The sequence below is a fragment of the Montipora capricornis genome, chromosome 11 (assembly GCF_036669925.1).
Source record: "Montipora capricornis isolate CH-2021 chromosome 11, ASM3666992v2, whole genome shotgun sequence".
NCBI lineage: Eukaryota > Metazoa > Cnidaria > Anthozoa > Scleractinia > Acroporidae > Montipora > Montipora capricornis.
This window is the reverse complement of record NC_090893.1, coordinates 40,579,400-40,604,585: the sequence shown is the minus strand read 5'-3', so window position 1 is coordinate 40,604,585 and position 25,186 is coordinate 40,579,400. Positions and strand designations below refer to the sequence as shown.

The following is a 25,186-nucleotide window of genomic DNA, read 5'->3' as shown; positions in this document are numbered from 1 at the left end:
CTGTAGTTTGGAGTTTGAGAATTTAATCTTTCAACTGAGTCTTAACAAAGTTAGCAGAATCCTGGTCCTTAAATGGTACGACTACCCGAGTCACGTCATTTCCTACCATTTCTACTGACGCTTGCGATGGATGCTGGTCAGTAACTCTTGAGTTGACAAAGGGATTAATGGTAGAGTTGATAAGGTGTTGGGGGTACTTCAAACGTGAGAACAGGGACTTTAAGCGTTCACACTCCTCCGAGAAATAGGCTCAAGATGAGGACAAATGGTACACGCGATCAAGCATAGTTATTAGTAAGCTTCTTTTGCATCGGTTGTCGACGTGACTATGGTAGTGGAGAAGTGCACCAGTACTGGTAGGCTTCACTTAGACCTTAGTCTCAATTTGGGGCGCTCGGTTTAGAAGGTGGGTGCCGAGAAATGGAAGCTTTTCATCCTTTTCAATCTCCATGGTAAAACTGACAGCAGGATGGGCGTTGTTGAGGGTGTTTAGGAAGTCCGTAGCTGTAGTTATCTCAGGCATAACAGTGAGAGTGTCGTCAACGTATCTGCGGTAATAACCAGGGAGCTTTCCTTCCAGTTCTAGTTTTTCTTCCAATGATGACATAAAGACGTTAGCAAGCAAAGGCCCGAGGGACACCATGGCTATTCAGTCCATTTGCTCATACAAGGCACCATTAAACTGGAACAACTGTCCCTTGGTGGCTACGCTCAAGAGATCAACAAGGTCATCTTAAGAGATGTTTAGATCGAGATTAAGGTCTACGTGAAGCTTACCAGTACTGGTTTACTTCCCCACTGCCATAGTCACGTCTACAACCGATACAAACGAAGTTTATTAACAACTATGCTTGATCGCGTGTACCGTTTGTCCTCATCTTGAGCCTATTTCTCGGAGGAGTGTGAACGCTTAAAGTCCCTGTTCTCACGTTTGAAGTACCCCCAACACCTTATCAACTCTACCATTAATACCTTTGTCAACTCAAGAGTTACTGACCAGCATCCATCGCAGGCATCGGTAGAAATGGTGGGAAATGACGTGACTCGGGTAGTCGTATCATTTAAAGACCAGGATTCTGCTAACTTTGTTAAGATTCAGTTGCAAGATTTAAGTCTCAAGCTCCAAACTACAGTCCAACCCGTCTTTGTCAGTCGAAAAATTGTGCAAGACCTCCAAGAATGCGAGACCAAACCACAGCTGGTTAATCAATAGTGCGTCGTGTGCCAATTTCGGCAATGCAACCTGTGCGATACAGGTAGCTATGTTGGCTACACACGTGGCCATCTACATACACGCGTGGATGGCCACAATAGTGCGTCATCTTCTGTGCGCAAGCATTATGATCAAGACCACGCGGGTGCTGTCCCTGAGGACCTCCTCAGCTGCTTTAGAGTGTTGAAGAAATGCATGAACAAATTGGACTGTCTCGTTAACAAAATGCTTTACATCAAACAATTAAGACCACGGCTGAACGTGCAAACAGATTCAATCCGTGCTAAAGTCTTTGTCTAGCTCTTCTTTACTTATGCAAATGTGGAGGATTTTATATCTTTTATGAACTCGCATATTCATTTCCAACTCCCTGATAATGGCGTCATGAGGTCGCCGAGTCGTCGGAAATTTAATATTAAATCTCTAGTTTTTACATGTCTGTGTTTCTCAAAATCATTAATAATAATCATTAATCAAAATCATTAATAATTATAATAATAATAATTGTATTATTATTATTATTATTATTATTATTATTATTAATTGTATTATTATTATTAAAAAAAGGAAAACTATTTACATAATTTACAGAAATATGAATAAGTAAGAATTGGAAGCACTATACAACATTTCCCAAATACATTCCTTGCTGCTCAGATGTGATCAACTAGCTCTTGCAGCAAGCACAGTGTTTTTAAAATCTACATCTACATCTACATCTACATGGTTCCAGCACTCGGCAAAGTCCCTTTTTGACTTGTGGCTGTTTCTGCTTAGGTGGCTTCATACACCACAAGCCTTTTTACAGACATCACCGCCAAGCCGGCCACTTCTGCTGGAGAGAACAGGACAGCCACAACATCTGTTACTTTATCCCCTACTCTTCTCGAATAGTGCTTGGGTTCTTTAACGTCCCACAGGAAACCGTATGAACATAGAAGACATTTGTGAGACGGGGCCTACGGTTTATAGTCCTTATCCAAGAAGACTTGAAAGTATAACCATTTGCAAATGGTTAATGGCAAATGCAGCACTTTCTCCTCAGTTATTTAAAGATTCTGAGTGTTGATCCGGCCGGGTTCGAACCTGCGACCTCCCGCGTGGCAGCCCGATGCTCAACCAACTGAGCCACCGGTGCACGGTTCTAAATTAAGACATCGAAACTTTAGCTCTTATCCAAGAAATTGCGCATGAGTAACTTTCTCCCTTCTTATTTGCGATCAGCTCCGCAAGTCTGCTGTGGTACTTAACACACTCATCCGCCATTCTGCCTGTGGTCGTGAAAACTAAGGGATTGAACGTTCCCTGTTCGACCTCCATTACTCTTTCCGCATACTGCCTCTTCTTCTCGTTCTCATGCTTCCTAGAGATCTGCTTAGGAGTCAAGTCTCTGTAAGAGTCTGCATTGGGGTGCAGATCTCTGTCTCGTCCAAAAGCCTCGCGCGTAAATATCCAAACGGGCATCAGGGGCTTTGTTATCGCCATGAGCTCCTGAAGGACCGGCTCTACTTCCACATCATTACAGACCATCCTTAGCAGCTCTGCTTCCAACTCACGAAGTTCTTTATGGCGCTGGATAATGAACCCGCCGCACTGACACACCCTTGCGTGATCCACGCTAAACTGAACACCGCATGCGCAGATCATAGGTGTGTCCGTTATGTCCCAGTCGTATCGTGACTTGATTGCATCTCTAAATTCCTTCTTATTCAGATTGTAATGTAGCTCTTTGAGAGGAATCACGGTCAGCCAATTTGATGATCCCTTCTCTGTAGCTAACTCAACAGCTCTCTTAGCTTTTGTCGGCAGGGAGCTGTTCACCTGCTTTAGCTTCTCACTTAGACAGTCATCTTTTTGTTTTCCTGTGCTCAGTTGCAGTGTTCGAATTTCTGAGGCATCTGGAGGCTGGTGCTCTTGCTCAACAACTCGCCTCACGAGCGGATTAGTAACTTTGATTGAAGCCTCGTATTCAGAAGATGAGGTCTCATTCCAGGCCTCCCATGCGCACAGGGACACCAAGGAGGTCGCTCTCTACTTTAGTGTGAGTGTTATGGCCAGTGACAGCTGATGTAAGAACCTCATTAATCGCGCGCTCAAGTGGCTCTAACAATTCTGCCATATCAGGTAATGTTCTTAGGAAATATGTTCAACGGTGCCGCAGACCAAATGATAATGATAATGATAATACGGAGGGAGCTGAGATACCTTCTATGAGGATATCTCGTATAGCGCAGAATATGGTGGGTTTGATCCAAAATAACATCAACAACAACCAACTTTATTATACGAGGGTGAGCACGTAACAGCTAAGGCTCATAAACTTGTGGCCCTCCTACAATTAAATATAAATATATCTAAAACAGTCTAAAATGGTATAATATAATAATATACAAATAAGTATAGAAAAAATTAGTTTATCTTAAAATGTTCAGTGTTCTGGTACCTATCAGTAAAAAAACCACTTAAAGCTTTACTTAAACTTAAAAGTGATGATCTCGACTTAATAGCTCTTGGAAGGGAATTCCAAAATCTCGTGGTAGATACTGAAAAAGAACGCCCTCCCTCTGTTTCCCTCTTAAAACGTGGACAAACTAAATTAAAATCTCCATGTCTGCTTTCCCTACTATGTACATCGGCATTTCTTGTTAATAAACTATTCATATAAGACGGGCTATCCCCAACCAGTCGTCTAAAAACATGCAAACATTTTATGATCTTCGCCTCACCATAGAAGGAAAGCCATCCTAACTTAGTGAATAGCTCAACACTATTATCTCTAGTGTCTGCATTTAGTATTACACGGGCTGCACGTTTTTGTAACCTTACCACTTTAGTTAGGCTATCAATAGTGCAAGAGGTCCATATGCTTGAACCATAGAGCATTACGTGTTTGATCATTGAGTTATAGTACAGCATTCTTTGTTCGAGTGGCATGAAACATCTTATTTTCTTTAATACTGCTATACGTTGGGATATCTTTTTGCAAAGTTCCTCAATGATAACCCAAAAAGCTTTTGAGACGTAACTTGTTCCAACCTTTTCCATTAATTTTGAGTAACAATTGGTCCTCTTCCATATTTTTAGCAAGTCTTTTACCAGTAACCATCATGCATTTGGTCTTACTTCCATTAAGGGTCATCTTATTTTCATTTGACCATCTCACAACTTCATCCATATCCCTCTGAAGACTTGTAGAGAGAGTGTCAGGTGCATTTCTAACGTCACTTGAGTAGCTCAACGTCGTATCATCAGCATAGATATTGACAACAGAGTGTAAGTAGTGGAACACAGTTTTAACCACTGGAAGTGAAGCTCTTGGCGAAGTTCATATCAGAAGAGGAATATTTCAAGGAGACAGCCTTTCATCCCTCCTTTTTGTGATATCGCTCATCCGGGCACTAACACCCGTGCTACGAAAAGTAAAGGCGGGATATGATCCTGGCGACGGGAAAGGAATGATTAATCATTTGCTTTTTATGGACGATCTTAAGAAGCCATATGGTAAAAATGAAAATCAAGTTGACTCTCTTGTCCCATCAGTTAGAATTGTGGCCGAAGATATGCCGATGGAGTTCGGAATACCAAAGTGTGCAATCCTATTGATGAAACGCGGAAAAGTGTTCCAAAGTGAAAAAGTCATGCTACCGGGGAATAAAAAGATGCGATCACTGAATGTTGATGAGAATGAAAACTACAAGTATCTTGGGGTGCTAGAAGCGGATGATGTAAAACATAGTAAAATGAAGGACAGGATCCAGAAGGATCAGTTAAGACAATACTAAACTCCATACGGGAAATACGATGAAAACAATAAACTTTAGAGCAGTTTCCATTGTAAAGTACGAGGCAGGAATTGTTGATTGGGCCAAGGAAGAGCTGGAAGTAATGGATCGCAAAACACGAAAGCTGATGACCATTTATCGTGCATTACACCTGAAGACTGATGTAAATCGGGTGTACTTTAAAAAATCAGAGAGGGGACGTGGAATGATAAGCATAGAAGAATGTCAAGTGAAGAAGCTATGATTCTCGCAGTTATGAACGCAGTTTTTGCAATTGCGTAAAGAAGCCTGAAAAATTCAGGACTTCAATGGGGTTTGAACCCGACGTGACCTCGCGATACCGGTGCGATGCTCTAACCAACTGAGCTATGAGGCCACTGATGTTGGGAGCTGGTCATTTGTGGGTTCCAATGTTCCCGTGAGGAATGACTTAAACAAAACAACAACGAGCAGTATTCTCGAAGGGTAAGTGTACGTATCTATGGAGTTCAGGAGGGAGATAACAAAGACTGCCCTAAGAAAGGTTTAGAGTTCTTTCTTTGGGAGATGGGTTTAGAATTTGACGCAGGAGAGATTGGTAGAGCCCACAGGGTTAGACGGAAAAGACAAGATGACAGCCGCGCGATCATAGTGAAGTTCAAGAGTTAAGGGTTTTGAGGGCCAAGAAAGCCACGCTGGAGGGGATGGTTTCACAGACCTTACTTTTGTTACTCTAATTAAATGTATTTGCTTTTCCTCTCTTAACTTTTATTTTTATTACCAGTCATATCTCAGTTATCATTTTTACCTTTTTGTTGTTAGGCGGTGATAACGAGCCTGATAATCCTGGACCTAACCCTAGTTCTTCATTTTTGAGTGGCCACGCTAATGTTCGGGGTTTAAACATAGCCGATAAATTTGATGAGCTTGTCTCAATAATTTGAAACTGAAACTTCATACTTTATACTTTTAGTATCTCTGAGACATGGTTATATTATTCAATTTCAAGCGATACTTTTGACATTCCAGGCTATTGTCCTATTATGCCCTTGGATACGTAAAGGAATGGAAGGCGGTACGGAGGTGTTGCTTTCTCAGTGTCATCCCATTTGTTTACAAGTCAAGGGGCTTGAACTGTTATGGATAGAAATGAAGATTAATGCACAAACTTTTTTTTGTGATGTCTGTTACGGTCCACCTTGCGTAAAATACTCAAGCGAACATTAATTTTCTTACGAATTTGCAATGTAGCGTTGATAGGGCTTTGTCTAATCCCCAAAATGCCCTCGTACTTCTTGGTGATTTCAATGCTCACTACGACCCTGTCAATCTGTGTCAGGGAAGCCATTTTGATGAACTATTTTAATGCTGGATGGAACGTATCAAATCGCATGAAGTGATTAGAATACCATTGTCGTCGCCAGAGCACTCTGTTTCTTTTGGTCACGTGGTCGGCGAAACGAAAGGATCTGGTCGCACCTAAAAGTTAATTTTTTTCCACTGGCTGATTAAAATTGTATGCGCAAAACAAATTAAAATAGCCCAATTCGATATATTAAAATTCAGTCCTAAACAAATGACATCATCTCCAGTCTCTAGGGAATAAATACAAATGAGTTTATTCCCCAGAGCCTCGAGATGATGCCTTTTGTTTAGGACCGAATTTTAATATACCGAAAGTGGGCTTTTGCAAGTACTCTGCATTACATTCTACTCCCGGCCCATATGGCAAGAAAAAACCGGGACGGCAAGCCCTTTTTGGCGCGTTTGTCAAAAAATTAAATAAAAACTTCTAAATTATGGTGACTACGCCAAAAAAGGCGCGCAAGTTTCCGCGAAATTAATAAGAACTTAAGCAACGACGACGGCGACAGCAACGAGAACGTCATTTCAAAATATAAATTCGCGTTATTGTAATCACTTCGTGACTACCTCAACCTTTTTAATTGGACAAGGGTGCGGTGTCCTCAAGAATGACACTGGTCGGAACGGCGCTTAATTTAGGGGAGAAAATGAAAATTTATCCTCAAGTGCCGACTTCCTTGATAAAACCTCAAATTTGGCTATTTCACGTTGTTGTTTTGCAGACGACGGCAAAGAAATGGACAAAAACGAAACACGCACGTGCAGGGCGTGCAAAGCTGTTGTTTTTGTCCACTGGTTATGTTTATTATACATTGTAGTCACCATCTGTCTTCTCATTGGCTAAAAGCCTACTGTTAATTCTGGGAAACAGCGCAACCTATTTTGCGCAACCTACAGATTATTCACTAATCTGTACCTACAGATCTGTAGGTTGCCTGCGCAATGCATGATTTCCAAGAGCAATGTGTTTGAAAAACACTGTGATCGCTGCGATAATGCGTTTGTCGTTATTTTCTTCAAAACAATGTATAATAAAACAATTATTAGACTCGGTTTTTGTGATTTCCGGAATAATCAAGGTCTTGGTGTTAGTGTTATCAGCCTCAGCCTTCGGCTTCGGCTGATAACACTTACCTCGACCTTGATTTTTCCGGATATCACAAAAGCCTCATTCAATAATTGTTTAAAATTTGCGACGTTCTCGTTGCCGTCGCTGTTGTCGTTTCTTAAGTTCTGAGTAATTAGGGCTAAACTAGATTAATAATTTATACCTAAGCTTTGATTTTAAAATGTTTAGCTTTGTCGTGAAGTTTGAAAACAGACCTAATGATGTTTGTTGGCGAGTGATACTACAGCTTTATCAAATAGTGTTTAAAATATTGTCCCTGAACAGCTAGCGATGTGGTGGTCAAGTGGTTAGATAACGGGTTAACAATGAGCATTCCTAGGTTCGAGTCCTATGGCCATACACTTGGGTTGTCTTTTAAAAAATATGTGACCATCTCGATAATAGGGAGCTTAAGCAACGACAACGCCGACGGCAATGAGAACGCCATCTCAAACTATATATCTGCGTACCTTTAATCACTACGTGACTATTTCAACCTTTTTAATGTGACAAGGGTGTGGTAGTTCCTCGAAATGACACTGGTCGAAACGTCACTTAATTTAGGGGAGAAACTTAAAATTTATCCTCAAGTGCTGACGTTCTTCATAAAACTTCAAATTTGGCTATTTCACGTTGTCGCTTTGCTGACGACGGTTAAGAAATGAACAAAATTAAAAAATACACGTGCAGGGCGTGCAAAGCTATTGTTTTTGCCCACTAAATATGCAACTTTGTGACGTTGTCGTTGCTTAACTGGCTCCCTAACAGTGAATTCAAAGCAATTTAGCAATTCAGGATAATCGCGAGGGCGAGAACGCGTTGAGGCAACACGCATTGACGATTCGGGCGAGTCCCTTATTGATTTTATTATAACTAAGTCTCCTGGGTATTTTGTTCATTCTGGTACTCTAAGTCCTGTGGCCAGCTGTGATCTACTATCATAGAGGATGTAGCTTGTCGCACCTACCTAGGGATAATGTACAAGTACAAGGAAAGGTTACGTTTATACAAACGTTGGCCGTTTAGCACTTGTATTTTAAACAAAATTAACTGAAGAGAGTGTAGTGTAAGGTGAAGTGCTATATTTCTATCCCATATGAACCATGTGAGCGTTAGCCCTACTGATGGAACTGGGCCCACACAAGGATAGAGAAAAGCTCTGACCAGGGTGGGAATTGAACCCACGACCTTCGGGTTAGATCTCCGCCGCTCTGCCGACTGAACTACAAGGTCAGACGGGAGCAGGCCGTGGGAACAAGGGATAATGTTGGCTTCTAATCTCGCAGGGGCGACCTCATACATGTGTATCTCAAATGTTCACCAGATAGCCAGCAAGCGATCAAATTTACTCCAAGGGATTAATTTCAGAGTTCAGAGATCTGGGGCCGGTTGATCGAAGACTGGTTAGCGGTAACCCTTGGTTACGAAGTATCAAAATCTATAGGTTTCCGTGGTATTTAACGCTGATTAGCGCTAACCATGCTTTGAGCAACCCAGGCTTGCGCTACATAAATTATACAAATCGCTCGCAAGGCCATTATGGAATATGGGAACGTAATTTGGCACGGGTCTTTACATTCTTAACCCCTGGCCAAACTATCGAACCAAGTTGGATCCAACATGCAACATTGTTGGATGTAAATGTTGAGGTAGTGGCAAAACACCATCCAACATTGCTTGACGAAACTGATTCAAGTTCAAGTTGGCGTTAACTCTGTAACGAGAATCCGTCGTAGCGTTTGTGCTGGTGGAACTGTTGGAGGACGGAAATGACCTATTCAGACGACCAAAAAAAAAAAAAGAACGATTAAGAGAACGTGTACAAAAAGGCATGATCACTGCAAGATCCATCCTTAGGAGATGATGAGCCTGAATGAGAACGGATCAATTTGCAGAAATTTTAAACGCTCTCCAGAGAGCGATCATGATAAAGGGGACTAAAAGTGTCCCTCAGAAATGGCCTTACGTCATTCTCACTGTTTAAGGTTCTAGCTGTACATCAATGACCATCCTTGTTCGCTATCTTTGTTGCAAATGATGCTAGAAGACTTGAAAATGAGATAGCGATTCCTGATTCGCAAGGAGCGCGGACGTGACTTGATTCAGGACAACTTTATTGGAAGAGCGGCAAAACACTGCAACATTGTTGCGTCGAGCAGAATTGTTGGGCGTAATGTTGATCAAAGCAAACTCTATCCAACCCTTGATCAAACCAAAAATGTTGGACGAACATCTTCCAACACAGACGGCCAAACAGTTGCGAGAGCGTCGCACGGGTATCGCGAAGTCACGGGTTCAAACCCCGTTGAAGTCCTGAATTTTTCAGGCCTCTCTTCGCAATTGCTAAAATTGCGTCCATAAATGCGAGGATCATATATAGCTTTACTTGACTTCATATCCGCATTCAGTATATGATTCATTTCATATATCATTTCGTTCATTGTAACAGATGCTGTGAAAGGCACAAGAGGGTTAGGCGTTTGATTCACAAATCATTACTTTATTATGAGATTGTTCATCATCTCATGCACTCCTTCCTACCTAGTAGATCTATTGCCTACAAGAGTTTGCGAGCGAACTCAACTTTCCTTAAGGTCTGCTCTGAATTTCACTATCTTTCCAGCTCGTACAGAACGTTTCAAACTATCCTTTTCTCCATCAACAACCAAAGAATGGAACAATATTAATGCTCAACTTAGGTCACGCGACAGTATAGGGACATTTAAGAGGGAGCTGTCCATTCATACATGTATGCGTTTGGACGCTTGTGCCTTGGACTATTACTCATATAGAATTGCGGTAAACTTTTCTCCTGTCTGCTTGTGTGGACAAAGTATTGAAGATATAAGTCACTTTTTTTTCTTCATTGTGCTATAAATTCTGCCCTGAGAACTAACTTTCTGACCTCCGCCGCTCGAATTGTTCCTTCCAGATGGGATGGTCTCTCAGAGAAGGAGAAAGTTGGGTTGCTTCTTTTCGGTTCTGTTAATTTGATAGAAACAACAACAACAACTGTATTTTGAATTGCGAGAAAGTCGTAAAGGATTTATAGTGAATGTCGTTATTATGCAGAAGGGCATTGGCCAGTTGATCAGTAGTGTAAGCTATATTATATGTAACTTTTTTCAGTTACTCATGGCCATAGGGCTTGCATTATGATTGGTTAAATTTAGCATACTACTACTTTTAAAAAATAAAAAAGAACTGTCAGAAAACATTATAAAATACAGTGAGAAATAGCTAGGAAGTAATGAATTTCGTCAAAAAAAGGAAAGACATCTGTTGCTTCCGAGAAGCGCATGCAGCACGTAATTATCAAGGCAGATCCATGTTGTAGGTGCTGTGGTCCATCCTGGTCTTGTTGTAACAGATTACTCCATGTGATAATAATGGATGAACTATTGTGTTTTAATCAAGTGGGCACTCATAGCTCATAGTTGAGTGCTTTCTTCCAAACCAGGACTGTGACTTGCAGACAAGCTTGTGTTCGTCAAGGTCACCTGCGAGTTGCTTGTGGATTAAGATAACACAGTTAGTCCGGATACGGGGCGGTAATTTTTGGGATCGTCTTTTGCACGTGACTTGTGAAAAGGGGTCACCTTTACTTTTTTACCATGCTGCAGGGATCACGGTTTGTTAGATAGGCAAATTAAAGATTATGGTAGCAAGAACATCGGCTCCTTCTTTAAGTAGCCGAGATGGACTCTGGTTAACCTTCCTTACTTCTAATTATTTACGTGCCCTCCTGGTATTGATGATGATCGCTATAACGATAACGATAATGATGATGACTATGTTGATTATGATGGGCTGATAACATGATTCTGTTCGAATTCCTAACGTAGAGAACATTGTGGCGGGGAAGAGCACGACCCAGTCCTCCATCTACAGTGACCAATACTCTAATGGCACATCAGACAAAGCAGTTGATGGGAATCCTGACCAGGAATTTAAGAATGGACACTGCTCACGTACTTTAAAAGATAATCCAAGCTGGTGGCGAGTGGATTTGAGCAGTCCTGTCCAGGTCTTTAAAGTTCACATCGTTATTGGGAATTCGCCCTCGTCTGACGGGTCAAATGTTACAAGGAATCAAGTCTACAGTATAACATTGGGTGAGAGAAACACTTGCAGAAATCTGCTGTTGAAACATAGTGAACTGAGCCATAAACTTAAGAACAAGAGACTTTTCAAGCTTGACTCCAAGTTTTGTTATTTACTGTAAAGAGCTCCAGTTAAGAATTGGTTCATGGCTAGTGTGCGTATATGGAGTTGTGGAAGTTATGAGAGCACGATAGAGGCGTAAGAATTGCTCGAAACGATTGCCGAGGGCAACTCTAGTATCTTGAGTGCGTTCCAAACTTCCCAAGTGCATCCAATCTCGTTCCCAGAGCCTCCGTTACCTTTTTCCAGCGGAACGGATGCGTGAGGCTATGGAATAATCCAAAACCGGAACCAGAAAACTCTGGTTCCGGTTAAATAACTGCGCGTGCGTGAGGGGGAACGGTTAGAAATCAACAAAAACATTTGAAGTTTACCGGGCCATGAAAGCGCTTATTTTTCACTCGTGAGACAGTACACATGAGTATAAATACATCTCGTAAGACACTCGAAACGTTTAAACTGCGGAGAATAAAAAGTAACGGGAGCAATTTTTTCAATGGATAATTATGTGGCTAGTCTTACATACGTATGTTTTATCCCTGCCAAGGGACTCATCAGAGACCCTTTGGCTAACTCGTCAAACATCGCGTTTGAAGTCCCGCTAGGATCAAAATGATGGTGGCAATCTGGGAATCCTTATGTGATATAAGGCCAGATGGCCACCATCATTTGATGCTAGCGAGACTTCAAACGCGATGTTTGACGAGTTAGCCGAAAGGTCTCTGATGAGTCCCTTCGCAGGGGTGAAACATACGTATGTAAGGCTAGCCGCATAATTATCCATTGGGAAATTCTTACACTTTTTTTCAAATTTTTTCAATCAAAACAAATTTCAGCATCTAGTGTCACGCATGTGACAACTAGGAAATTCAGAATGCTGTATTTTCAAAAACAAAAACGTTAGGGAACTGGTAAGTAGTAAAAAGATTTATTTCTAGATTAACTTCGACCTCGTATAGATAAAAATCCGGAAGAAAGCACAATTTTTAGTTTAGAATTTGACAACAATTGCAAGGAATGAAATAGTTTTTCAACAGCCAATCAAATATGGCCTCTTTCGGATTTGACCAGAGTCTCTCTTTTCCGACCGCTGGTCAAGAGAACGATGACTCTGGGAACGAGATTAAAGTGCATCCAGAACTTAATATTTGAGTATATGCACAGCTAAAGACATGAACCAATTATTTTATGACATATCAACACGAAAAGCCGCTTCAGTGATTAAATTCATAATTCTTATCATGGGAAATAGAATCAAGTAAACATTTTATTGGCTAAATGAAAACACACCACCTTGAAAAACAAGTGCACTGGAATAGGGCTTTTGCAACTAACGATCACATGGTACAAAATCCGCCATGCTGGAGGGCAAGCTCATTATTATTCCCCCACTGGGACATTAAAACAAAGAGACCTGAACCAGTCAAGCTTGACTTGCCTTTGTCTTGACTTGCCTTTGTTTTAATGTCCCACTGGGGGAATAATAATGAGCTTGCCCTCCAGCATGGCGGATTTTGTACCATGTGATCGTTAGTTGCAAAAGGCGTATTGGTGTGAAAAAAATGCCCATAACGTTTGATCTCCTCTCAAAAGAAGTGACTATCGATAAAAACAAAGCGGAAAAAATATGCTTCAATCTATAAAAGAAGTGACAAGTTCTGTAAAAAAAAATATATATTTTTTGACTCAACGGCTTGCTGAGTTTGGGCGTTTCAAAACAACATTTACATTGAAAACAGCATTTACACTGGATTGTGCAGTTGGTGAAAATAGGATAGTTTGGTGTCATGTTGTCTTGCGTGTCCAGCAAACTTAGTTTCTTGACCTCACTACGGAAAGTATCGGTAGTAATTTAATAGCAAGGTGAAGCTACTTTTCAAAGCTATTAAAGATGTGCACATTTTTTTATTAGCGGTAGTCCCGTTGCCCATACTCGGACAGGTTACTAATTACTAGTATTTTCCTTTTCAAACGATATGTAGGCTTGACCCAAACCAACTGTAGTCATTCCGTGGCGTTAAACTATAGATTTGTGTATAGCGAATTTCACCTTCATTTCACTCGAGCTCCACGGTCCATCTTTAGGTCAATGAACGCTTTTTACTTCATCTATAACCAATTTTTAATTTGAGAGCAAAATATCTATTAACTTTTATGGTTTAAATTTAACCTTTGAAAGAATCGAACTTCTTCATTAATTACGTATAAATTTATTAAAGTGCCCCTGTGATTAAAAAAAAATCACTTCCTCTTTTTCTTCAGATTTTAAAAGTGTGTTTGCCTACCACCTCACTGGCAAACTTTTGAGCTTTGACTTTTATCCAAAGGCCGTTTACTTTGAGTGTAAGTTTTGGATTTCACGGTCCGCTATTACTCACTTTTAAAACTGACCGATTAGACCTCAGAGGATTGGATCCAGGCAAAAGAAACGTCAAAGGCTCACAAGCCTAAAATTTCAGCGTGTGAATGCCGCCTATTATATATGCAAAACGTGAGTTTAAAAATCTGAAAACCCAAAAGTCCAGTGCTGCATAAATATTCTGCGGCGTACACACGCATTGTATTCTTAAACTAGTGAGCCTTTCACGTCATGTCTTTCTCGATCCAGCCCTCTCAAGATCTTAAAATTAGTAATGGCAGATCATTAAATAGGAAAATTCCAGTTAAAATAAACAGGTGTCTTTTTTAAATCAAGGCTTAAAACTTGGTCCCTTTGCGTTTAGTTTACATAGTTTTAAAACCCAAAGGAGAATAAAAATTGATTTTTTGGTCACAGTGGCACTTTAAGTTTATCCTGTACTCACTTTGACAAAGGGCTAATTTTCAAAACTTCAGCTTGCTAGTTCACCAAATTAACCCAGAAAAACAAAAATAAAGGGGCTTTTTTCACTTGAATTGCAGGCGACAGCTTCAATGTAACAAATAATCCAGTTTGTGCGCGATGGAATGGTTCATTTGACCTGGAAGCATCACTTGTGTGTCACATAAATCCGCCAAGGAGTGGCAGATATGTTGGTATACTCACAACCAGAAGACAGTTCCTACAGCTCTGTGAGGTTGAAATCTTTTCAAAAGGTGCTTCAGTGTTAAGTAAAGCTGTAGTAGAACTGGCGTACACAGCATTATCTTTTTTTTATTCCCGTGTATGCCTGACACACTTCTACCCTGCATCTGGTCGATTCGGGGAAGCCTCGTACCCAAAGTCCTCAGGCTTTTTGGTCGGCGGGTGAGACCCGGAGAGATAACGGACTCCATTTTCCCAGAAAACGTGTGGTTCCGTTCTTATTGCGCATGCTTAAGTTTAAACGGAAGCAGTAAACAAAAGGAAATAAATGGCGGGTTGAAAATGTTCGAGAAACAAAAACTTTAGTTTTACACACCATAAAAGAAACTGGAGAAATGATCATTGGCTTGCTGTAAAATACCCTGCGAGCAGTTTTTTTTCCTACGCTTCCCGAAAGAGAAACCACTGCAAGCAACCATTAGTTTCTTTGATTGAGCCGCCGTCCAGCGCCAAGCACTAATAAATTTAATTTGAAATGGTAAAACGAGTTATTAAACTTGTTTTAGTGCTTGTGCAAGCGTTCAGCTACGTAGCTGCTGCGTTTGGGCGAGCCCGCTGTCTAATAATTTCATATTTTTCCACGAAATAAGACGAAACGCATCACGTGGAGTATGACGTAGTAGTTCGCACATCCTTGATGGGAAATCTAACGGTAGCTCGCAGTGGTTAAACTAACTGCTCGCGGGTAGCTGTAAAAGCGAGTGAAGATGAAACTTCTGACGCTTTCGCTTAAGTGTATTTTAGTGTTTCAGCGTGGATTCCATCGTAAAGAATACCATCGTGCAAGCAACACGATCGACAAATTGTTGTGGAAACGACACCAATATCCTCTTCTACCACAATTTTATGTTTCCTTTATTCTGAATTGCTTCGACAAGACCTTTTTTCACGGAACTCGTCCCAAAGAGACTGATGTAATGTTTTCCCACAGTACGTTTGCAACAGTTACGGGAATCAGTTTTTAGCAGCGTGGGAAAATTCCCGTGCTATAAACGGTTGGCAGTTGCTATTTATTAGTCGAAACTGGTTAAGCAGCTGCTTAAGGCCGCTGTTAGACGTTGAAACTTTTAGCTGAAACTTATGTGCAACGGCGCTGCAAAAAAAGTTTCAGCAGACTTTGCACCGTGTAACATCAAAGGACGAAAATCGTTTGGAAACGTTGAAACTGGTCTCGAAATGTTGTTTACATGGTCTTAGCCGGTTTCTGATTGGCTTACGTAGCGTAGCGTGACAAGAGCGAGGGAGACCAGTTTCACAAAGTGGTGTTACACGGTGAAACTGTTGTTTTTGTCACCACTGCGATCGTTGCGACCGTTGCAGAAGTAGAAAGCGGTTCTACTTTTCGTGAAACTTGTCTCGCAACGGAAATTCAAAAAGTTTCACGAAACCGACCATGTTACAAGGTGCAACGCCTGCTGAAACATGTTTTGCAACGCCGATGCACACAAATTTCAGCCAAAAAAGTTTCAACGTTTAACAGCGGCTGTAGACAATTCAAACCCCGACGTTTAATTATTAATTATTTTTGTGGTTTATATATTTCTAAGATGCTTTAAGTCTCGAGGTGCTTTAAGTTAGGGGAAGACAGCGACGGTAAAAAAAAAAAAAACAAAGAGCACTGAAACTAGTTTTAGATTTCGAATCTCCCTCCAAATTCTGGAGCTTCCTGTGTAGTACTTAGTTATATTACTTACCGGACTGTCCAATAAAAAAAATGTTTTAAGTCTATCATCCCAGAGTCTCTCCGGGGGCTCACCCGCTGACCAAAAAGCTCGAGGACTTTGGGTTCGAGATTGGGAGCCACCAAATCACAAAATTCCACTGCGAAAATAGGTTCGAATGGCATGCTGATGAAGATCGCGACATTTTTCACAGAAGGGTCTTTCGTGGTTGGCCATAACGTATGCCGTAATAATAGAAGAGTATAGCATGAACAGCTGTGATTTGTTGTAGAAAGGCCGAGTGGTAGTGGAAATTTCAGCATTCAGTGTTCATGTCCATCCCTTATTTGATCTTATGTTTGTGGTAAGTAGTATTCCTCGCTTACATACGGCTGCATATCATTTGCATAAAATATGCATATTGGAAATTATAGAGTTTCCATGGGAATGGAACCTTATTAAAAATGGCGGATTTGATGCAAATGAGGCTGGAACCTCATTAACATCCGCCATTTTTGTTTTGGTGGGAAGCGGTCAATACAAATGAGCAGCAGGAGTCCATAAATGGGCGTAGCACCGGAAGTCCGCAGCAAATGTCACGCAAACCGGAAATCAGGCCAACATCACGCAAAATGAAAGTTTATTGACAAACCCTAATTTTACAAGTGGGAACGTGTGGTTGTCCGAGTGACCTACTCCTGTTCCCGGAGAGAAACTTGCTATACATTTATTCTAGGTGGTCTTGGACTGCTTGGCAACAATCGGATGAACTAGGACCACGTTTAGAAAGACCAATAGGAAGCAGGGCCGCGTTTAGATCACAGTTAATCAAGGGACTTGTTAAGACACCTTAAAACCTTCAAAAGCAAGAACAATGTCGCAATTGATGTTGAATTGACCGTGACCCTGCACAATCTTTTGTTTTTGCTTCGCACGGGTTTGTAAATTAGTTTCGCATAATTTAATCGAAGGATTTGATTGGTTATCTTCTCGAAAACAGGTGTGTTTTGTGCAGGGTCAAGGCTAAAAATACGGACAAAAATATGAAAGTAAGGGTGCGTTTTTTTCGGAAAACTAGGAAAAGGATTCTTGAATCCAAAAACGGATTTTGCGTTTTTTGGGGGAAATCCAAAATCCACACTCGAGGAGGATACTTCGGATGAAATCTAAATGCGGATTTTTGAGATTCACCACTTCAGTGTTTTTTTGGGAAAGAATTTGAAAAAAGTACTTTTGACAAGCGGTTTTCCATGACAAAATGATACACAACAGCTACCGCACATGACAGTTTAGCCCAGATGTTTTTCTCGCGCCATTTTACGGTGCGATCAAAGACACGAATAGGTCGAAAATAGTTAGGTTCCGGCAAATTCACACCAGAAATTACACTAAAAGTGTTTTTGACAGCAATACATATTGCTAGCACCTTTCCTACAGCTAAAAAAATACCCTCTGTAATCGATTTGTACCTTAGAACGCATGCTTTTCTCCACTCAGTCCTTTCATCAATCGCTAAGGTTTTTTTTTTTTCTGGTGGCATTTTCATCGAAGAATTTCTCCAAAACAAACCAGTTAAACACGACTTCTTTTTTTTTCCCAAATTGCATGCAACTCTGGGTTTGTTGGTTTGCGTTGTCATGTAAAATAATCCTTTTTCGAATTTTGTGTTTTTTTGACGCTGAAGAATCCATTGATCGGAGATCACAAATCCGTTTTTGGATTTTCCCAAAAAAAACGCACCCTTTGAACTTGTCGAGTTTCATAACTATCTCCATGCATTTATACGAGCCAATAAGGGCTAAGTCACGTTCGCCTAGACCATACGAAAGAGTTCTAATGAAGAGGAAATTTAATGAAGCGGACATGTAATGAAATCACCCCTTTTGAAAACACCTAAATGAAGGAAAAAGGGGGTTTGGCGAATGCAAAAATGTATACACTTTTCGAGCAAAATATTGAGCCTGGTCGCGCTTCAACTATAATTTAATAGCAGCGCTATTGTTTTAAATCCAATGCGGTAATCGTGGCCTTTCTTTACACGAGTTTACGATTTTATTTCCTTAACGCACGATTCTTTTATCAATTATAGCATACGCTAACAAACTTTTATTTGAAAACGCTTGAAGAAAAGTTAGCAACAATGGTTTTAAACCAGAATTCCGAATCACTAAGGACCATTCTATATAATTCTATATTGTTTTCAAATGAGACGGGAGTATTATGATTTTGAACGTAGTTCAAGGTTTTCTTAATTTGGATTTTGAGAATCGCTTGAGACCATTTTATTGTGGAACAGGAGTATTTAGTTGGTTTCATATCGTATTTGAAAACGGTTCATGACATTGACGTGGTGAGCAAACAACATACCTTTGAAACGCTTTATTCACAAAAATATACTGTCGAATTTCGAACGTTTGTCTTGTTTACTGAATAGAGTGTAATGTGAAGTGCTCGATTTCTATCCCATATGAACCATGTGAGCGTTAGCCCTACTGATGGAAATGGGCCCACACAAGGACAGAGAAAAACTCTGACCAGGGTGGGAATTGAATTTGTCTTGTTTGTTTCGAAAATATCCCGACCGTTTGTTTTCGTTTTGTGGCCACTGGTCACGCGTGACTGACATCGAATACAATATTCACTGTTAACGCATGCTCGATATGAAACGTGCAGGCCGTGAGCAGAGTCTTCTTTCCTTTTCCCGACTTATCAATGAAGATCGAAAGAGACTCTGCTCGCAGTGTAGGAGACTGGGAGATTTGATGACCAACTAGGAGACTCCCGGGAAAGCGAGAGAGTTGGCAGACAAGAATTTGTTTGTTGTATTTATGAGAAATGGTTCTCCTAAAAACCAAACGCCGCATTGTTGCAGTAATAACCTTATAATCCAAGAAAAGGTTGTTTTGAAACGATATATGTAAAAAGCGCGTAAAGGTCATAAGTTGCGGAGGTGATGTTAAGCGATTTACTTTCGGCAAGATTTCCACACAGGTCCCTACTCATTATGCATGCGCTCCTTTGTTTCAATAAAGCAATAGCGATAACAATAGACGTCCTATGGGACTGACACTGGGGTGCTTTGTTCTTTCTTGTTAGAGGTTTTTTTTCTAAGTCCATTGGACTTAAAAAAAGCCGGTCGAACTTCTTTCTGAAATACGGAAAATCGAACAGTTTTTCCTGCAATTTCGGCACTTTTTTTGCAATTTTAACCATTTTTCAGTTTTAGAATAAGCGCAAGAAGTGGAGTTTCAAGCAATCGTTGTAATAGGGTTCAGATTCGCAAACATAACAAACAAACCAAATAAAAGTACTGTCATAAGAAATTTAATGGCTACCTGCTCTTTTTATCGTGAGATTGTTCTTCCTGTCTGCTTAAAAATTCGCCGAGACACTGCAAAGTGTATATTTTCTTTCTTTCCTGTATTTAGGATCACGAACGGTGCATTTAGAGGAATTTTGCGATTTATCGCTCTTTGTAGAGATCAGCAATATGCTCAATGATACTTCTAAGTAAATAGCTTTGGTAGAGATCCATGGATGTTCCCCTACGAGGCATACTTCGTTTCACTCCCCATCATGTCTTTTCAATGCCCTGCTGTGGGCTCGTTTGTCTGGGTCGACGAAGTTTAGGCGATGGTTAACTGCGGTGAGATAATGTTAGCCCTTGTCTTGTAGGCAGTTGTAAACTTTCCGGCCACAGGTAGCTAGGGCTAATATTTTTTCAAGGAAAGTTTACGATCAGAAAATTAATATGTGTTCTTGAGCATCGCGAAAGAGATCCATCTCCCGATGCGGCACTTTGTCTTTGCCAACTGACTGCGTTTTCACACAGGTTTTGGACACGGAAGACGAAAGTAAATTGTTTTCTTTGCAGCACTCTATGCACAGCTCGGGATAGGCTATAAAGCAGGGACAATTTCCAAATGTTCAAATTTCCCATTGCTGTGACCCTTTTACTTCGGTAGCCATCTTGATTATTACGAAGACACAAGTTTGCTTCAAAAGAAGGGAAATATGAAACGATTTTAATTGCAATGAACTCGTGCATGAAAGTTTCCCATGAAAGATGCACTAATCAGACTTTAAGGGTGGTATACTCTTCTACGCAGTGAACTTATAAGTGTGCCGCACGAATTGAAGGAAAAGCAGGTCACAGTTCACAGCAATACTGGAAAACCTAAAACTATCACAGGGACTAGCCTTAAGCCTAAACAGTGCCTTTAGTCGTAATTATGGTTACGGTTAGCATTATTAAAGGGATGGGTTGTTTCAAGTGTAGTAAAACAGGGATCTCTTAACGGTAACCTACAAGTGTAAGTTCGATTGTGGGTGCTCGGCGCGGCACGTGTATATAATTACGTATCATTGTTATGTAAATGGTCAGCCAGAATTCAAAATAAATATCATTTTCAAGGTGTGAATTAGCAACTTGAAACGTTAGTTCAGTGGTAAAGAACAGGGACAAGTAATCCAGAGGTTTACAGTGGGTCGGAGTTCAAGGCAAGCTGCGACTGACATATCGTGGGATAAAATGGCAGAAAAAGCCGAGCGGGATCTGGAAATAAGAACAAGACGAAGGGATAGAAAGGGGAAAGCTGGGACAAAAACGAGTAACGGTGTGGGCGATGAAGGGAAAGAAGAGAGAGAGGGAGGGAGAGAAAAAATGAGATCCGTTTTTATTCATCCCGTAAGTACAAATTACCCATGTATATATTCGGTTCTCATGGGTATACGTATTGTTCTACAAAACAATAGCGCGAATGAATAATTAATTTATTCTGCATGCATAATGAAGTAGGGACCTGTACGGAAATCATTCCTTTCTTTCTCAAGGTTCTGCAATAAATGCTCTGGAACTATGAAAATCTTTTGTATTTTCCAGCGTGGATGTTTTGACTTTGTAAACAGTCCCGTAAGTACATTTCGAGTGGGATTGATTAGGCATTTTTGCTTCGAGCAAATGTGAGTAGGTCCCTGTACGCGTGGTGTCATCAGCGAAAACATTTTTTGGGGCCACCTTTTGGACGGAGCTTTAGTAACTGTCTCCTTTCGTCACGAACGTGACCTGGGCCGCGCTATTTGTGCATTCTTCGAGGAACAGAATAATCTATCTACTGATTTGGATCCGCATTATCCTGGAGAATTGTGCTTCAAAGAGTGAAAAGTGGCAAAAAGCAAGCATTTCAAGAGCAATAGACATTACGAAAGTAAAGAACGTGGCGACGGGAAAGTGGTCCCAAAATCAACAAAATAATTATGTTCGCAACACAACGAGAGATAATTTGGGACCACTTTGAAGTGAAATTATACTTGGTGACTTGTGTTTTGCCTTAATTTTTGGCTGCGGGCTTTGGTCTTCCTGAGCTGATCAATACTGTTAGCCAGTCACTGTGTCAGCGAGTTTCTGTGTAGTCGGTTTCCGTTTTAGTTAACTCACAACAATTAATGCCTCTAGTATGTGTACTGTTTGGCACCAACAGGGATTCAAAATTTAAACAATACATACTTGAAAATAGTGTTTTACAAGCAGTGCTTTCAATAGAAAGATTTCCAAAGGGTCTTTAAGATATTCAGCATAATAGGGAGAAATGTTTGGCTAAAAATAGCAGGTGAGCTTTCGTGTTTCACCACCACTCTACTACCCTAGTTTTCTTTTCTTTACTTGTGTCATGTCAATGGAACTCAGTAATGGACTACGTGGATAAATAATAGTGGTTGTTTACCATTTACAAGCAGAAACCGGTTGGTACTAGGTTTGTTGAAATGGTAAGCAAAAACTCCCGAATGGGAAATTTAGTTGGGATCGGCGTGTACCAGTCACAAAATTTGTCAAGTTTACTGAGAGAGTCTGGAGGGAGTAAAAATCATGGTGGAATCCAAATGGTAAACAAGTTTTCCCTTTGGGAATTTTAGACTACCCTTCAAGAAATCCCGTTTTATCCAGAAAATTTTCCTTTGGGAAGACCAAAATAGGCTTACCATTTACATTCCAACCGAAATTTCCAGATTTTTTTGGTAAATGGTAAACAACCAGTCATTCACTACTTACACAATCCCATAATGTATTACGTTTTTGTTTTTTTTTGTTTTTTTTTTTGGGGGGGGGGGGGGGGGTATTTGCTTTTAAACACTGAAGCATGATACAGTCCCAAGAGTAAAAAACTAATATTGTTTTTAATGTAAAGAACCCCTCAAAACGTATTGCATTACATATGGGATTGTGCAAGTAGTGAATAAGAATATTTTTCACACACTTGTATAATCATGATATTGTAGCCATATTAAAGTGTGATCTGTATGGGAGATGACTTTGTCATTCTAATTATTGTCCAATAATCTCCTCAGTCTGTCACATAAGCTACTACAAACTACAGTCATAGTGGTACAGCTGTAGTGCCTGTTTAGGAAAGGTTATCCACTGTATAAAGTTAAAGCCACAGACATGTACAGATTCAGTCCTGCAGTTTTGATGGTTAATAGTCTTAACTTGATCTTTGGATAGGTTCAATAATGTGAAGATGAATGCTTTTACACAGTGGAATTTACAGGTTTTACTCTTTGTAATCCCAGAATATTTGAGTCCTCATCCTTGAAAGTGAAGGGTTTGCACAATCATACTTCAAGATCACAAATGTCTTGGCTTAGACATTCAGAGTGCAGTTATAATAACTTTTCCAAAGTAACACATTATTGGTTATCATGGAAACAAGAAGGTGATAACCTTGATGCGTTTAATTCTGGTTTCAAGCTCGTGACTTTTTGAGTTTTTAAGTTGCTCATGTGGAATTAATGTAGCTGACCCTGTCTCTTCATTACAAAGCAGGGAGGGGATACCATTTATTTTTTTTGAATCGCTCCTCATTTGAGCTTATTTCCATATTTGGGCATAAAAATTCACCCAAAATCCCCTACTTTGCTTCAAGGAAGCATTAAAAGTTAGACGCAAATGAGGTCATTAACTTGTGATGAAACCCACTTACACAGTGCTTACTGTGTGCAATGTAAAAATAAGCAAAGAATTTAACTGATTTGATTGTTTTGGCCCCTTTTCACCTTGTTTTTTGTAGTACTTATTACCAGTTTTTTTTTTTTCCATTTTTTAAAAGATGTATGTAATTTTAAAAAGAGCGTTTCACTCACGTGACCAGCAACCATATTTGATTACTGAAAGAAAAGAAGGTATTTGAATGAAAACAGAGTTCAATTCCCAGAGGATTAGCTGGGTCCACTAGCATGGCTGTCATTTCTTTACATGGCCGCTGTGACGCCCTGTGAAAACGCTCTATTACGTCATCTCTTTATCATTTTATACAGTTTACATGACGAATGTGCAAATAAATAAATAAATAAATAAAGATTGACTTAGCTAACCTTCCATGTATATGTGCAAAAGAACTACCTACATGTATTATAATAATGGATGTCCATGACTTAAAATTACTGAATGCATACATGTAGGTTTGGGTTCACAACAATCTGTTGATTGTCCAAGAATGTAAGTGTTCTTTGCAAAAAAACAAAAACCACCTCCGTGAGACCAGTCCCCTTACCAATAAAAGCCAACTTCAGTTGGTTAACTTTGCAATTAATGCATACTTTGGTGGACATGTTTTACCTGTTTTTTTTCAGAGCATTTAGACATACTTAATTTTTGGTGGCCTTTTTTTATTGTCAAAAATGCTTCCAACAACCAATCAAATGACATAATTATGACAAGGCAAATTATATTGCCTGATAAGTACCTTACAAAAATAAATAATGTTCCACAGGAAAGCCCTGCATAGTGTGCAGTACCAAATCCGTGCCTACAAGACTGCTCCTGGGTTAGTTCATCCCAACTCACTTATCTGCATGCCTCCAAGCATCAACTCAGATTTTCAGAAAGGAAAGCAGCAGTATGCTGCTGAGTTTTTTTGAAGAATAATTTTGCTGTGAGCTGGGTTACAAAACCAGTGAATACCAAAACAGTAGTTTCATACCCCAGCATAGTGATCTGTCATTTCTAAAAATGTTTTTCGTCAATCTGAGAAGTGAAACTTGAACTATGCTTGACATGCAACAACGTGAATTGCATTCTCTACAATGGAAACCCTTCCTCTTCATTGTAAAGGTATGTTCTGTGTGATGACCTACAAGAAATACAGCATACATGATCAGCATCAGTACTGGGGACTTGATGACTGCAGTGCTAACTGACTAACACATTACATACTCTCAATGCAAGGCAGGGAAAGACAACATGTACTAGTCTTGTAAATGCTAGCAGGCGACATTTCCTGGAGCGAGCGTTGACATCGTAAAAAGTTCACCCGCCATCTTGAATTTTTCATGCAGTGGAAGCATCCCCCACCATCTAACATGGCACGGCCTATAAAATGGCGGTCGCAAGATTGTAACGCGAACTCGATCGCCCCAACAAGCGAACTCGACTGGCCCAACAAGACGCCTGCACTGCAGGCTATGTAAATGCAATCTAAACTGTTTATGACAGGTGCTGAATGAGTAATTTAAAGAACAAAAAGACTTTGGCTTACAGATTAATCTAAATAATTGATAAATTCAGTGGAAAATAATCATTGTACAATAAATGCGATTCAGTTCCAATGGTAAGAAGCTCCGGACCAGAACATGGTGAAATATGATGACATGGTGCAGCTCTGTGAGATACAAACCCCTGACAAGTGCCAGTCAACTGAAATCTCACGAGTGTCCTACAAGCTTGTTGCTGTGGTGGTGCACACTGGCAACAAGCTTTTCTCTGGCCACTATGTGTGTTACATGAAGAGAAATTGGTCTTGCTACTTTGCAGATGACACTCACACCAAAAGGTGTAGTACAATTGAAGCTATC

At 40.3% G+C, this 25,186-nt stretch overlaps 2 protein-coding genes and 1 pseudogene across 18 annotated transcripts in view; 1 reads left to right on the top strand and 2 right to left on the bottom strand.

Moving 5' to 3' along the window:
- The window catches only part of LOC138024765 (uncharacterized), a 933-nt pseudogene extending 410 nt beyond the window's left edge, over positions 1-523 (bottom strand).
- The window catches only part of LOC138024268 (fucolectin-like), a 28,579-nt gene extending 13,335 nt beyond the window's left edge, over positions 1-15,244 (top strand). Inside the window, exons 3-4 of the mRNA XM_068871424.1 lie at positions 11,293-11,562; positions 14,513-15,244. Coding sequence (XP_068727525.1) covers positions 11,293-11,562; positions 14,513-14,841 — 599 coding nt within the window. The 3' untranslated portion in view covers positions 14,842-15,244. The remainder of the gene's footprint in view (positions 1-11,292; positions 11,563-14,512) is intronic.
- Positions 1-25,186, bottom strand: part of LOC138024274 (uncharacterized) — an 847,896-nt gene that overhangs the window by 464,462 nt on the left and 358,248 nt on the right. For 13 of the 17 annotated variants that reach the window (XR_011126944.1, XR_011126945.1, XR_011126953.1 and 10 more), the window contains one exon: positions 23,981-24,465. The exons of the other annotated variants lie outside the window; for them this stretch is intronic. The gene's annotated coding sequence lies outside the window, so the exon portion shown is untranslated. Of the gene's footprint in view, positions 1-23,980; positions 24,466-25,186 lie in introns of those variants that run through there. 17 annotated transcript variants of the gene reach the window in all.